Source organism: Empidonax traillii, unplaced genomic scaffold, assembly GCF_003031625.1.
Source record: "Empidonax traillii isolate 1590-97213 ecotype Southwest subspecies unplaced genomic scaffold, ASM303162v1 scaffold201:size1909950, whole genome shotgun sequence".
NCBI lineage: Eukaryota > Metazoa > Chordata > Aves > Passeriformes > Tyrannidae > Empidonax > Empidonax traillii.
The window spans coordinates 55020-70626 of record NW_020955394.1 but is presented as its reverse complement, the minus strand read 5'-3'; the positions used below and the strand labels follow the sequence as shown (position 1 = coordinate 70626).

The 15607-nt window shown below is 43.5% G+C and overlaps 1 protein-coding gene across 1 annotated transcript; it reads right to left on the bottom strand.

Annotated features, from left to right (window-relative positions):
• Positions 1-262: 262 nt before the first annotated feature.
• On the bottom strand, positions 263-12079 carry MINAR1 (membrane integral NOTCH2 associated receptor 1). Its single transcript, XM_027887049.1, has 3 exons — positions 9722-12079; positions 7994-8248; positions 263-4131 (listed from the first exon to the last, which is right to left on the bottom strand). The coding sequence occupies exons 1-3, from the start codon at positions 12029-12031 to the stop codon at positions 3934-3936; spliced, it is 2763 nt and encodes a 920-aa protein (XP_027742850.1). The 5' UTR covers positions 12032-12079; the 3' UTR covers positions 263-3933.
• Between the last annotated feature and the right edge of the window lie 3528 nt (positions 12080-15607).

Here is a 15607-nt window from a genome sequence, read left to right as displayed (position 1 = left end):
CATATTATGATTAGTGTCAGGAGCTAATCTCTCAGAAGCCCAGACAATGTGATGCAAAGGAGTTTTTAAAAGAAACCCAACGAACTCGTTTTTCATTATCTTCTGCCATCTTATTATTTCACAAGTGAGAAATCCATTAGCAATTCTGTCAAGAACTAGACAGCCTGCTTAGTTATCTAACACTGAGACACTCGCATCCCATGGCTATCTTGATGTCCCTGGGAAAAAAAAACAACAAGAGGAAAAGCAATGGAGTAATAAATTATTGTAACTGTTTCATTAAAACTTAGGATGCTCTAATTTTCAAGTTTATTTGGTGTTATATTTAAATGAACCAAAAGGCAACATTGTACAGTAACATTATAAAATAAAATTATTACATATTACATTAACCAAAGCCCCATTTAAAAAAAAAATCCTAAAAAGTCATTTGGGGACATATCCTCCTCTTGCTCTTCTGCACACATGATTTATTAAGCTCATTTCAAGCAGCACTCTTTTTTTAGAAAAAGCAAATGGGATTTGCCCCCAAAATGGAGTATCTTTTCTTATAGTTCTTGCAGTTTCATTTTATCATGTGTAATATATCAAGTTTATAAGGCATAAATACGAAAAACAGTTCAATATGCTCATCATTATTTTAATTAAGTAATACAATCTAGGACACTTTTTTCAATCACACCAAGGATTACAATGTACCTATAGCTTTAATTTATTTTTTTTTATACAAAAGTCTATCATATAGTATACAGTGTATTCTAGTTGGTAACTGGTTCACAAGGTTGATCACAATATTCTTGCAGGTTAATATGTCAGGATTTCACCCAATTTGTACACTCTGTTCAGAACCACAGGGTCCCTCCTTCCCCAGCTGCTCTCCTCCAGCAGCAGCATCCCATCACTCCATCTCCATGCCTGTTTTAAGAAGGGCTCTGTGCCCGATCAATCCCCACTGGCAATGGCTAGGGATGCACATCCCATGGTGCCAAGCAGCTGCCTGCAGAGGCAGCCAGGGAGCGGAGGAGACAGCTCACAGAGGTATTTGCAGAGCAGGGAGGCAGGGAGCTGGCTTCCCTCAGGCTTCCCTCAGGCTCCTGACACCATGGAAATGTTCTCAGTGACTGCAGGAGATGAATCAAACCCCAAGACAACCGTGGTCTGGTGTGAGAGGAAGCCACTGCCCCAATGGAGGTGGGTGCCACTGGCTGCTTGTGCAAAGTGAGGATGGGCAAAAGCACCTCAATAAATTAGGAGCAGCATGGATGCTTGGGATGCTGAGTGCTTGGGTTGGGCCAGCTTCATGTCACCCATGGTTCCATTACCCACAAAATCATTCCCAGGATTCTGGGCATCTCTAATGCAAAGACTTATCTGATGCCACCTGGATGAGTTGCACAGACAAAGAAAAAATCCCTGCACGGACAAAACCTGTGATCAGCAACATCTTCTGCACCTTTCTCGTATCTCCCCTTAGATAGTCAGATATTTTCTAAAATCAAATTGCTGACATGCCCTGGAGAAAGTGCTGCTGATTCAGGGCTGGGGGCAACGGGGTCAGACCACTCGTGCCTAGTGCAAGAGGGGTTGGTGAAGGCAGGGGATCTGCCCAGTGTCCATCCCTTCTCACCCTGCTCCTCCCAGGGGCTTCCACCACCCATGTGGGCAGAAGGGGGACTGACACCGTGTCACCCCCCTCGGGGCTGCTCCTTCCAACAGCACCCCGTGCTGCTGTCTCTGGCCAAGGAGGGGTGTCAAAGGGCTTTATGACATTACCTGGAACCAGAAACAGGTTTTTATATATATACAATCAACCTAAATTGTGCATAAGGTAAACTGCAGTGTTCTCCCAGAGCATTTTCACATGTCTAATATTAGGTATCTTGCTGGCAGCTCTGAATTGTCCCCAGGGGTTTCTCTACCTGTCTATATTTACTATGTACTGATCCTGAGCTCCTATACCCAGGTACTCTGAATCATACCATAACCAAAGGCAGCCTAAAATAGACAGTGTGAATTGCTCCCTCCCTGCTGTGACTCTATCCTGCAGCATCTGGGAGGAAAGAGAAATTATCTTGGTAATAAGAATGGGCCAAAGCTACAGAATTTGGGTCAGGATTTGGGCTGAGCAGGCACAGATTCTGTCTGGGGGCTTACTCTTGTTCTCTATTTGCTGATGGGACATCTGACCCTGTGCTTACAATTATTTTTCTGATAGATCAACAGTCACAGGGATCACCTATCCCTCAATAAAACAGCACGTGAGCAGCGCATAAACAGCTCTCCAGCTGCAGGAAAGAACTGACACACACACCTAAAGTCACAACAAAGCCTTTGCCTCCCACACACTCTTTCCTCAATACTTTTTTTAAACCAGCCAGAAACAAACAGTGATTGCAGCACATCACAGAGAGCCAGAGGAGCATCCAATGCTCTCCAGGCTGCTGTGTCATCGTGTAGGGAGGCTGCTTCTGAAGAAACCAAATTACCCTACATATAAAGAGCATTCACTAAAAGAATTTCCTTTCCCTTAGAGGACCAGCAAGATCACATTATTTCCTGAAAATACTTTTTTTTTTTTTTTCCCCTCCCATCTATACTTGACAGAAGAGTAATACTGTCTGGGTATTTGCTTTCACTAACCATGACAGGCAATTTCTGTCCCAGCTTGAGAATTCCATCTAACCTGCTATTTGCATTTGGGATAAAGCATCAAATGGACATTTCCAATGGGATACAGACTTCTTGCTGTCCAGTAGAGTCAACCATTATTCTTAAATACATTAGCAAGAGGGAAGCAAAAGATCTCCCCGTGCCAATTGCATTGCATCAACAGCAAGTTTCTACTAGTGCTGAAAAATTGTGCCCTTAATATAAGTGCTCAGAACCACCAGCCCTGCTGCTTGAGGAGCACTCGGAAGTGTATAGAAGGCTTGCGGGAAAAGAACCTCCATTAGTACCCATTATGCTGTGAATTATGTTATGAGCTTAAAATAGTAAAAAATAAAACAGTACTATTTAATCTACAGTGTAAAAAAAGGCACAAAGACTCTGAGAAAAAAAAAATCTAACTGTTCAGATTACATTTCCAAGAACTTTAACAGAGCGTTGCTTTGATTTGCCAGCTTTGCTCGCTGGCAGGAGTGAAATTGAGACAATTTCACTGTCTGCAGAGGTAAAGAATACCCTTTTGGCAAGGCAAGCTTGCCAGCTCTATGCAAATGTTATTCAACAGAAGCAACTGAAACCTCTTGTGATTGCTTTAAAACATAATCTTTTTGGTCTGCAGCACATTGCACTTATCTAAGTACTCAGTGATGATAGAGTGGGTCTTAGGGCAAGACCAAATACAAAGAGCCCTTTTTAATCTGAACATAGGAATGAACTCTGTTCACAGCTACACAGTCTGCTTTCAATCAAATGATCATGAAATACATAAATACTATAAAATAAATACAATACATTCAGAGTTTTCTACATTGTAGAGAGCTTTAAGACCTTCCTAGCTCCCCAATGTAATGCATATAGAACATTCCCTTCTATACAGTGCTACCTCCGTGTACCCACACCTCCATTAAATGCAACATAGCTCAGATAACCTTCCTTTTTCACCTGGATTCTCATCAGTCTCTGATTCTGTAAAACATAGCATCATTTCTTTAGGAAAAAAAAAATATTGCACTTTTAAAAATGCATAAAAATTGAACCGAGTTCCCATTAACTTCACCACACAGTCTGTTATTTAAAATAAGACTTTTCCAAAAATGTTTCTCTATCTGTTTTGCGTTTTGCCTTCATTTACAGCACTCTCCATCAGCATATCCTCAGAACACTGTTCCTTGGCAAATTCCTTACAGTTTTGCCATCAGACAGTTGACACACAGCGTGAGCTATCTGAGATACACGTGGCTGGGAGTCACAGGTCCGTCCACAGGTTCAGGATTTCATTGTGCAAATGGGAACTACAATGACCAGAATAACAGTACAAGCTGCTGCTGCGATCAGGGCAGCGATCTTGCAAACCTTTGCTCTTCTGAACTCGGCTTCTTTCCGTTTTAATAAGGAATCATAGCCGGGAGTATAAATGTCTTCCATCCAGTATTCTAAGTTGTTTGGGTTTAAAGATTCTTGAGTCTAAAAATTAAAAGGAAAGAGTTGTTAATTGTCTGGGATCTGTCATTAATAAAATAAACTAAGCAGATGTTCCTGAAGGCCTCCCACCTGCATCTGGATCTGCTGTCAGGATAAAGTGGGTTATTGCCACCTCTCACATCCTTTCAGCTCATGGTCCCAATTCCACAAAGCTGACAAAAGTGGTAACAAAACATTGCAAAAAATAAACTCCTGCAACAGTAAGATTCTGCTGCAAAATCCCTCAACATACCTCTGATTTGCCGGAAACTTCGTCATCTCGGATGGCATTTAAATAAAATCTCTTTAATCTGCTAGACAGCAGAGATGTCAGCAAGTACCGGCCTGTTACTGTTAATAATTTGTAAATTATTAAAGCTCAGCTGATGGGAACGGTTCTTAACATATGCTCCCCATGCACTATATTTTATAAAGATAACCCTAATTTTGCTACCATGATTTGCTTGCAGGGTGTGACTGCCCAGTCCCATCCAGCACCCAGTCCTGTTGGAGGGGCAGTCTGGAGAACCCCCTCTGGAATAGCAGTGCCTGGGGACACCAGCCCTTTATTCCAGCCTGGCACTACATAACCACAGGCAGTGGCTGCTGAGCACCCCACAGAGTGGGATTCCAACCAAGTTTCCATGAAGACTTTGCCCTCCCATTCCATTCAGCTGAGAAAGAAAACCCCAAAAAAAGTGAAGAGAATCTCAATTGGTCATAGAAATGAAAGGCAGCCTGCACTTATCAATGTCTCCATCTGAATTACTTATTTCCTTTTTTAGTTTTTTATTCCTAAGTATTTATGAGTTCTTCGAGCTCTGCATTTTTACCTTGCTTGTTTTTATCCCTTTAACCTTTGTGTTAGAGGAAAATGGGGGGAAAAAACGGGGAAACTCATACACTAGGCATTATATTGCACTTACCAGAAGAAAGAAATAAAGCAAAAAGAACATTTTGAAAAATGACAGCATTTCCTCAAAGCTGTCTCCTGCATCTGGGGCTCCAAGAGACTATTTCTTTTTAAAAAACAAAAAATATTCCATATAAAAATGTTACAGTGAGAATATCCTAACACATACCATTTCTGTGCATATAACAGTCCTCATCCAAAGCTTGTTGGACCCTGCAAAGAAACTCCAGCTGACTTGAGAGGGATTTGAGTAAGCCTTTAATTGACTAATTCAGATTTTGTGGCCATGAGCTACTGGCTGAAACTTTGCTTTGCCTGATAGCAGCGTTTGCTTTATGTACAGAACTCCTACAAGAAGTGTTTTTAGAGCTACCCCAGAAATAAACAATGAAAACTGAGCAACGGTTTTATTATCATTTAATGGAGGCCGCTCTGACAGTGTTAGTATGCTGAAACAGAGACCATCAGCTACATCTGGGATTGTACCATTTGGAGTCCGAATGACCTGTTCCAGCCCTCTGAAAAAAAATCAGCAATCTCATCTCTGAAGGCATCAGAAAACAGCCTGACACTGTTTCATCCCAGTGGATCATCATACACAGCGCAAAGCAATGAATCTCACACAAAGCCCACACCTGGGACTAGCTTTGGCCTGACTAGTTTTGCAATTTCTTTTTTAGGAGGAAAACCCAGAAGACTGTCAAGCTCCAGGAGAAATTTTAAGTAAACAAAGGTAGAAAAACCCCAAAAATAGCCATACTGTTCTTCAAGGAAATTGCAGTTTTGGACATCTCTGCCTTGGCATTGACCTTTTAACTGCTTCAGAAGGAAGGTGCATTATTAAAAAGGCCCATTACTGTTAATCAGCTTCCTTTCCCATTTCATTGCCAGACGTAGGAATGTTCATTAAGGCATAATGTATTTACTTTCAGTTCTAATAAACTTAATCACTGGGAAAAAACCCCACTCATCAGTATGCGTCTATTTTTTAAGTTTGCCAGTAAGCTCCATTACAAAGTCTAGACATGGGCTTTGCAGGGTAGATGCAATTCTGACAGTCTTTTTGGAGGGAGAGGATCAAACCAGTAAAGTTCTATCACCTTCATCCTAAAGATAAATGATGGCAGTAAGCAGATTTCTCTGCTTTGCTCATAGTCATGCAGGGCTGCTCACAGAGAACGAAACAGCCCTGTGAGGAGCAGATGGAGAACACTTCTCCCAAGGAAGCTTTGCTCCCAAATATCACCTCCCTTACTGCCTCATGCAGCAGGTAAGGGATGCTTTGTGACTGCCTGCTGCAGAGGAACTTCTGCCAGCCTGCCCCTACTCTAGCAAGCAGACTGCAATAGCAGGGTTAGGAATTTAATAAGCCCTCTAAAGCTTTTAAGACCCAAAAAGCAGCAGGCAGCTAAGGCAAGATGCAGCCTGGTCCCTGTGCTGCTTGGTTTCTCTCTGAGGGCACTTTAAACCACAGCAAGGAGCAGGGGCTGGTGAGGACAAGGAAATTTGCATGAGCTGAGCAAGGAGGTGAATTTGTTGTGCAGAAATTCCTGCACAAACACTCATAGGAGGTGCACTACAGCACCGTGTGGGTAATGGCTTTTACTCCAAAACAACCAACTTGAGGTCCTGAGGCACAGCATGGGTCCTGAGACTCGGTCTATCCAAGTCTTTCTTACAGTATCCTCACGTTTTTCTAGGGCTTAGTCTGATGGGTTTGGAGCTGAGTTAGGTACCTCAGCACTGAGCCATGGAGGGCTGGCATGGAGCAGCAAGTCCAAGGCTTCTTGCATGCCACTTTCCCTGGCAGACAAGCTGTGGAGACAAGCAGGCTCCCTACCTGAGTGTGTCTGCACCCCACAGACTGCCCGACACAGAGTGACTGCAGGGCTGACACACCCCGAGCTGTAGGTCAGTGCACCCCAACTGCTGCCAAGCCTGTAGCTAACTGGGGCAGCCTGCTCTGCTCTGGGACATGCACACACAGGCAAGGAGCCCAAAATGCCTGGGGTCAGCACCTGATTCCCCACTGGTTCTACATTCTGCTGTCAAAATTATAAACAGTGATCTTGTGCACCAGAGTGGATTTCATTATGTGATGCATTTTGGGTTTCAAGACCAAATAATGCAGTGTTTATTTGGCCTTTACACATTTGGATGTCATTCCTCAGGTTTCCTCTTTAAACCTCTGCTCAGGTATCTTCCCTCCTAGAAGATATCTTGTGTTTATCAGACTAGACAGGGTATCCAATGTGGGTGCTCATTTTATATCAGGCTTGTGATTTCAAATACAAAACAGTTTGGGAAAAACTGAATCCAAAATTTGAGTTTGTCTCCCAGTAAGATGCTCTGCTGTGCCTGTTGCAAAAGAGCCCTGCACATCTACAAGCTGAACTAAAATGCAAACAAGACACAGTTTTAGCTGATTGGCTGGTTTCCAACAGCCACTTCAAAGCTGTAATGGTGACGTTTCAAAACCAGTCATAGTACTGAACATCTTCTACAAGTATTTTATGTCTCATATTCCTAGTAAAATGGAAAAAAACCCTAACACTTTGATTTTCTGTGAATAATTCAGACAGAACAAAGACAGATGAAAAAGCAGCGATTGCAGTTCCTGCACCACTCTGCCTTGCTGCAGTTAGGGGGCAGAATCACCTCTGCAGTCCTTTATACCCCAACTCTTCTTTAGAGCTACTAAAACCACAGTGGCTGAGCAGACACCTCTCCATTGCAGACTTAGCTGGGAGCATCAACCTGTCAAGGATCACCATTCAGCAATGAAACATCCAAATTCTTCATTGTCCCTGGCCAGGATGGATAGGGATCAGCAAGATTAGAGGCTCAACACTGCATACCTCCTTCCTGAGCTATCCAAATCCCTTCTTAAATGCATATTCTGGCAACATCCCTTTGCAATCAAGCCATTCAAATCAAACAAATGGGACTCACTTGTAGATCCAACGCTGCAATCTTGCCTTTATCCCCTGAATTCCTCGTGTATTCCTCTATGGTCCATGACGGCTGGGCACGTTTCACTTCAGCCAGCTCTGTCAACCTCATGTCTGTGTAGAGTGGGTTGCTTTTCATGTGTGACTTGAGTGATGCAGGGTAGGGATGAGGACTAAAGACTTGCTCAATCAAGAAAGCATCTTTTGGTTGTTTAGGGAGTCTATGTGGCTGTGGGATTTCGTATTGCCTGTCTGCCTGCAATAGGGTTCAAAAGAATTTGAGAGAAAAAACAGGACTATGAGGGAGTTAAACACAAAGGACAGAGATATTCCTTTCAGAATCAACATACAATAAAAATTTACCCTCTAAGACAAAGGTTTCGGATGACCTTAATCCATTTGCCCACCTTCTTCTCACAACCACACCAAAGAAGTATTTTACAGACATAACTCCACGTTCACTGTAACACAAACACAATGCTGATGCAGAAGAGGAAATTCAGGGTCTGTAATGTTTACAGATCATAACACTATTCTGTAAATGGCCCTGACATCCAGAGAAGCCAAGCTGATCTGAAAAGGCTGTGAAACACATGCAGGCTTCCAGGTTTCTGTTTCCAGACCAAATCTTAACATGAAGCAGTCTTGAGGGAAGCCCCCAGCTAGCACACACTTGGCACTGCACCATCCATGGTACCATCCAGTGTCAGCCACAGTCCACTGCAGGAGTGAGGAAGGGACTGTCAAAATCAAATGTCATCTTGGGAAGAGCAATGCACAGAAAAGCCAAGGTTTGGGCTTACTAAGGGTAACCCTCTTCTGCAGTCTAGTAAGAACCCAAAGTTTATGGTTTTTTGTTCACCCAACTCCAGTTATTTCCATCAAACTTCTTCCTCTCCCTTCTCAATCCTTCTCTGTCATGGTTCCCGATAAGGAGGTACAGTATGCCCATCGTGTGGTCCCAAATAACAGGGGAGCTGCAGGGCTCCCAACCCTCCCAGCTGTTGATGAAATAGGAACAAGCACCCACACTATGCAGTTTCAAGTGAGCAGCAACCAGAGCCCAGCACAAGGGCAGCCATGATACCCACGTGATCTGTGAACAGGACACTGGGCAGCTGCGGGGAGGATGGGCAGAGTTTTTCTGACCAACAAAACCAAGACCACAGCTATGCTGCAGTTCCACAAGGACCATTTAAATGACTGTCAAAGTCGGACAAAGAGAACATAACTACAATGAGTATCTCTCAGCAAACATACAAGCATTCTTTTCTTGAGGGATTTGAATCCATGAATCCATTTTGTTGGCTTTTAAATATGCACATACTTCTCTGATAAAAGCCATCACAATTCAATTTCAAAATATCCCTTCTAAAACAACCACTAGAGAACATCAGTTTTCCCCACACCCTTTTCACCAAGATAATTACCAGACATCCTTATATTGCCAGTGATGGTGCAGAATACCATCATCTTCCAAACATGTCACCCACATTACCTCCTTCCCTTTCCAAAAAAGCAAAGCTTTTAAGGAGCAACTTGGTCATTTTGTGGCTGCCAAGCAAGAACATATAGGTAGAAAATCACTCAATTATGGTAACAATAAAGACAAACATAACATGGGAAGGCAAAGTATTGTCACACCCCAAGGCTTCTGATGACTATGGAAGATATTCATAACTACATGTTTTTTTTAAGCACTTATTATGTGAGTTAAAGTTGAAATTACCTCTTTAGATTTCCTGTGCCAATCCTTATTTTCTCCTCCATCTCTCTCTTTCATTTCCTCCTCTGTAATGCCAACTTTGTTGGTGTAAGTAATAGCTCTCCAGTCTCGGGGAGAGTCTGAAATACTTGCTATTTTGGATTCGGTTGCACTGTTTTCTTCTGTTAATGATCTCGATGACCTCCTAGTAAACAAACTTTTTTTTAAGGCTTTTACTCGAAGACTCTCACTATTACTTCCACTGGCATCTGAACAGCACCATTCTGGATTGTTCTCCAGTTTGCCTCCATGAGGAGTATTGTGGCACTGAAATATCTGAGGGGAGGTACTCTCATCTGACGCGGCCTCACTCGTCAAAGAATTCAGGTCTATTTGTACGCTGACCTTCTCTGGCTGCTGGATTTTTTGATCCAGCTTGCTTAATTTTCCCAGGACTTGAGAGATTTCTTCTCGGACACCTGAAAGAGACTCCAGTTTCTTCTCTATTTCGCCAATCCTCAAGACCAACTTGCAGACGCTCGTCTTCAGTTCATCATCTGTGTTACTGATCTCTGCCCGCACCACTTTGTCCAATTTGTTACAGGCACTCCCATTGGAGATCTTAGTCAAATTGTGCTCAGGTGAGCTCTCACAGTCTGATTTATGCACCTGAGACAAGGAACCAGTGCTGTTGTAGCATGAAGACTGCATCACTCCCGTGGAGCCGCTGATACTCATGTCATCCAAAAACCGGAAAATGTCACTGATGTCGTCGCTCACAATTTCAGAGTCATCATCCGACTGCTTAAGAGAGTGCCGCTCGCTGTACTTGGCTTGGCCAGCTGCACACAAATCCTTGCACTTCTTGTGGTCCAGAACTTGCTGCTCTGTTTGTGTCCCGACACTCATGGTCCTGTCAATGCTTAAGATCTGGACAGAAGTACAATTAATGCTTTTATCCTTAAACTTTTTGACTGGCTCGTGTTTCTCCACATCCAGAATGGAAGGAATCTCCTTGGGTTTGTGCCCATTGGGTTTCACAGCGTAGTTTGCCTGCATAATTGGTTGCTGATCCTTTGCATTTAGGTAGGACGGATGTCTGTCAACTGAAGGAAAGTTTGGAGATGGGTTGCTGGAAGTCTGGTATCGCGGTTTCTCTTCAGACTGTTTCCTATTAAAGAATGATCGTTCGAAGTCAGGGACCTCCTCAGTATTTAAACTCCAGCTTTTAGCTGGCCAGGCAGTCTGCTTGGTTGGCTTTCCAGTCCACTTTTTGGTGTCCTGGGGTCCAAGAACAGTAGTTGGGCCAAAATATGTTGAAGCTTGAAGATCATCTAAACTTTCATGCTTCACTCGCCTTTTGTCTGGTATAGGAGAATAAACTGGATTCAAGTACTGGCTGCTGTATGGCATTTCAAAGCTGTGGTTAAAGAAAGTCTGCTTAGAGCTTTCTTTCCTGTTTTGAGGCTCTCTGTGTCCATCTTCTGGCGTTTTGTTGGATGGTATGAAGTTGGGAGATATTGTAATCAGATTATGAAAATCTTCTTTGAATATATTTCTTTTCTGGACACACGACTGCATCACGAAAGGCTCATCATTTGAAATGAAAGTTTCCTTTATGCCTGCACTTATAGGCAAGGAATCCTGGTCTGAAATAGATTCATTTTCAATGTTCATGGGGAAATAGGTACTCTGCATCTCACATGGTGGGGACGTGGTGATGGAGTAGGACGCCAGTGCCTGCAGCCTGTCCAGAGAGGCAGCCCGGCCCTTCATGTCCTTATTAACGCCAAGCAAAAAGTTGGGTTCTGATGAGGGGACAAACTGCTGGCAGTCTTTGCAGTCCATCTTTCTGCATTTTGAAGACCTTCTGACTGGAAAGCCCTGGCTAAACTCCTGGTCGTTCAGCTCGCAGTTGGGCACACAGTCGGGCACACAGTCTGCCATATTGCAGATTTCCGTGTCAGACCTACAGGACTCAAAGGACTCTTTCTTCTTCACTTTATGCCTTGCAACTGGAAGCTTCTCCTTGGCCACTCCTCCGTTCATTTGTATGAGGTTGAATATTGTTACTATATCTGCTGCAACCATGATTTTCTTTGATTGCTGATTGTTTACAGTGCATCTCATTTTGTCTTTGAACAAAGTCGCTGGGAAATTGGGATCCAGGCAAGCAGTGTAAAACAGCACGCTTCTGAGCTTGGCCAACTGGGATAAATCAAACCTTGCACACAGGGACTTGCAGAGATCCTGGTAAGAAACAGTATTCTGCTTTGTGTCCAACTCCTCCAATATCTTCACCAGGAAGAGTGAGGACTCCTGGTTGGACTCCATGGTTTAAGCGTATTTTGCTGTATAGCCTGGAAACTGCGTTCCGCTTCTACAGTAACACAAAAAAGAGTGTAAGTCACCCACAGATAATACCCAGGACCTTGTAATTCAGCCCCAGGTGGGGCCTGGCTCCCTAACCATGCGGTCCAGGCCTTGCTTTTATAACCCATCCTCTTGTTCTGAACTCCAGGCTGTAATCCTTGCATTGATGAAATCAATACCCCAATGGAGTCAGAGTTTTATCCAAGGAGGCTCATTTATGCCCATGTCTACTAAAGTGACTAAGTGAATAAACAGCAGAAGTTTTTCAGGGGCTGAACTAAGGGAAGATAGACAATCCCCGCCTGCTTGCCATGGGGCTTTCACAGAATTTCTTACCAACGTGTGAGAGGTTCAAAGCACAGACATCAAATTGCTTGGCAATAGTTCTAGCCCTGGCCTAACCAGAGGTGATCTACTGCACCATGACAACCCCAGCTGTTTTCATATCTGAATGCAAATGTCTCTCAAGAAGATTTTCTGACAATAAACTTCTGACAGGTTTTTAGAAGTTATCTGAGCATGTAATTACCATCTTGATTATTTTAAATCATTATTTTCTCCTCTACTCTGAATTACCTCCTTTGTATACCCTGACATTTTTTCCCAGAAATGCTTTTTCCTAAGTTTATGATTCAGAAATGGAAAAGTTGCCAGGTCCCACATGAAAAGTCTGCGTGAGCCCCAATTTCAGTTCTAAAGTGCAAAATGTAGCAAGGAACAGAAAGAGTTAAATAATAAAAAAAAAATGCCACTGAACCTTGAAACCAATCTAGCAGATGCTAGAGGGCTGGCTGCCAGTCAAGGTGGATTTGACGACTGAAAAATATCAAGAACAGAGAACATCCTCTTCAGTGATGGGCTCCCAGAGAAACCTGAGAGGGCATCTCCATTCACCATCCCGAAATGACAGGGCAGAGGTGGAGAGCAAAAGCTGCACATTTATGTGGATAACAGGAATAGCTCGGACAAGCACAGCTAACACTAGCAAATATCTTGGGAAGGATATAAACCCCTGCACTTTCAGAGTTGAAACCAACCTATAGCTATTATGGATTAGGAAAGGATGGTGATGATTTTTCATCTGTCTGTTGTGAATATCCTTGTTGGTGTCTCTGCAGCTGGGCACTAGGAAAGACAGACCATGGGCCGATGCAGTCTGGCAATTCCTATGTTTGGTCACTCAGTCTTTGTTATTCTTACTGATAGGAATGACAAAAATATTTTCCCTGCCCCAAAAAGGTATGGTATCTTCTCCCATTCACTCCCACCTTTAGATGACACCTGGAATTAGCCTCTCCATCTCCATCAAGGGCAGAATATCCACCCAAATGGCAAAGCACAGAAGTCAACCTTTCAGGGTTTGTTATTACTCATTTAAAAAGTCACCTCCCAGCCAAAAACCTCAGGACTCCTGAGCACCACTCCAGGAATACAGGGCTCCTGTTTTCTGTTTTATCTCTTGTAGCCTTTCATCTTGCCCTGACATTACATACTGGCAATCACTATCAGTGTCAGAAGCCAAAGTAATTCAGCTTTCACAGCAAACACCACAGTAGCATCTTCCAGAGAGACAGAAGAAAACCACCCAGTTGCCCATAAGAGCATGAAACAAGTCTCTGTGTAGACTTGGATGTTTATTTAAGTGGCATCTTTCTACTGTGTGTGATCAGAAGCTGAGCAGCAACAACGTAAACGTGTTTCTGTGACTGTAAACACAACTCTCGGAAACCAATGGCTACAGGGATTTTCCAACACCCCCGCTGCATGCATGTTTGCTTTTAAAGCTCCTGTATTATGCATAGCAGCACAACTCTTCTGCCAGCTGACAGAAGACAAAAAATGTTTTACTGTTCTGTGCTCAGCTCCAAAAAGTAATGCTATAGGCTGGAGGAGGGTGGTTGTATCCCTTTTCTCTCTGTGAGCAGTGTGTGCTCCAAGGCACAGCCTTTTTCACAGCCTTCCTTTGTATTTCTCTGACTTGTCACCATTAGACAATGATGCTTCCAAGGTCCAAATCATGCTACCTGCCACCAAGGCCACCAATCCCTCACAGAGTAAACTTCACATGTGGGACTCAGAGACATTCCCAGCTGCCAGGGGACTGGCATTACAAGTCAATTTTCTGCATGTTATAAATCTGCCACTTGGAACAAGAGTGAAAATATGTCTTTTTGTCACCTCTAGGCTGAATACCAGCAAAAGCAACTATCTCCTCCCATTTGTAAATTCACAGCTTCTTGCAAAACCCTCACCTGGATGTGCATTTTCACAGCCTGATGCACACTCTACATTCCCTGCACTGCCTTCTCCCCATTCACACTCCTGCAAAAACACACAAATAGCCAGTTTGTGATAATGTATTTTTGTAAACTGTCACCCCATTTCGTTCCCCATCTTTCTGTCTTTACTCTCCTATCCCAGTGAGGATATTCTAGGTACAGTTTCTTGATTTTTTTTTTCTTTGTACCAAGGCATTCTTAGCATCAGAGGTTTTAACTTCAGGTTTCTAAACCCTGTGCATCTGGTAAGACTTTGGTGCAGCCTGATTTTCAAAGTTGCTGAGTGCTGACAAATTCATTGAGTGGAAGCCCTTCTGCATACCCCCAGTCTCACACTGTTTTTATTTAGCACTAACAAGAAGCCTTTGACTGGGGACCCCAGCCCACACCCAAGCAGATCTGAAGCACAGATCCCAAGCAGTAGAGATCTACTAGACCTGCTTTAGCTCAGTCCAGACCCTGTGCTCCCAGACTGAAGCCTGGGAGGTGGCAGTCAGCTATAAAGAAGTGAGAATACAGGGAAGTGGCACAGGCTTTGAGACAGGGGTGACCAGTAGAGAGCTGAACATTCTGAGGTGGGAATTCAGCCAGTTCACTCAACTGAGCCTCAGCTACAGGAGGTGGAAAATGAAAAGGCAGGTTGCAAAATCAGATGCAGGCCTTGGGGAAAAGAATGCTAGCTAGGGGTTGCAATAATTTCCTCTTCAACCCTTGGCTGTTCACAAACAGCTTTCTGGTGTGAGAGATCTTTAGGTGTGAAAGGTACCTCTGGGCTTCAGCCTATACATGGAAATGGGTGCTCCCTTGTGCCAGAGCATCAGAAACATTGCTAGTGGAGCATCATCAACAGATTCGGGCTGTGAAGAATAGGATGTACCACTCCATAAGGATAATATATAAGGGCCTTGAAATTTTGTTTCCTGGGCCAGGGATGTAAAAACCTCGTGCCAAATTTTTTTGTGGCACATTAAGCTCCTCTGTCTATTGTCAAGTCTCCTAACAGCCTGCGACAGAGACAGGTGCCTCTTGGCAAGTCACCCCGGGAGCTGCCACATCCCAAGTGCCAAGCACTTGGCCGTGCACCGTCTCAGCTGTTGTGTCCACATTCATTCATTATCTCTCAAAGCAGGACCAGAATAGACCTGGACATGGCACATAAATGCAGAGCTCTGAAATAAGCACAGAAAGGTCTTTTAAGGAGGGTACAGGGTCACGAATCAGTCAAAAGCAGCAAAGTGAATGAAAGCACCCTCAGCAA

Excerpts from the sequence above, each read along its gene's own strand:
- MINAR1 (XM_027887049.1), bottom strand. The coding sequence starts at position 12,031 with ATGGAGTCCAACCAGGAGTCCTCACTCTTCCTGGTGAAGATATTGGAG. Across the intron at positions 8,249-9,721 it reads GGCACAGGAAATCTAAAGAG|GCAGACAGGCAATACGAAAT; the intron begins GTAATTTCAACT and ends ACCCTATTGCAG. Across the intron at positions 4,132-7,993 it reads TTGCAGCGTTGGATCTACAA|ACTCAAGAATCTTTAAACCC; the intron begins GTGAGTCCCATT and ends TTTAATTTTTAG.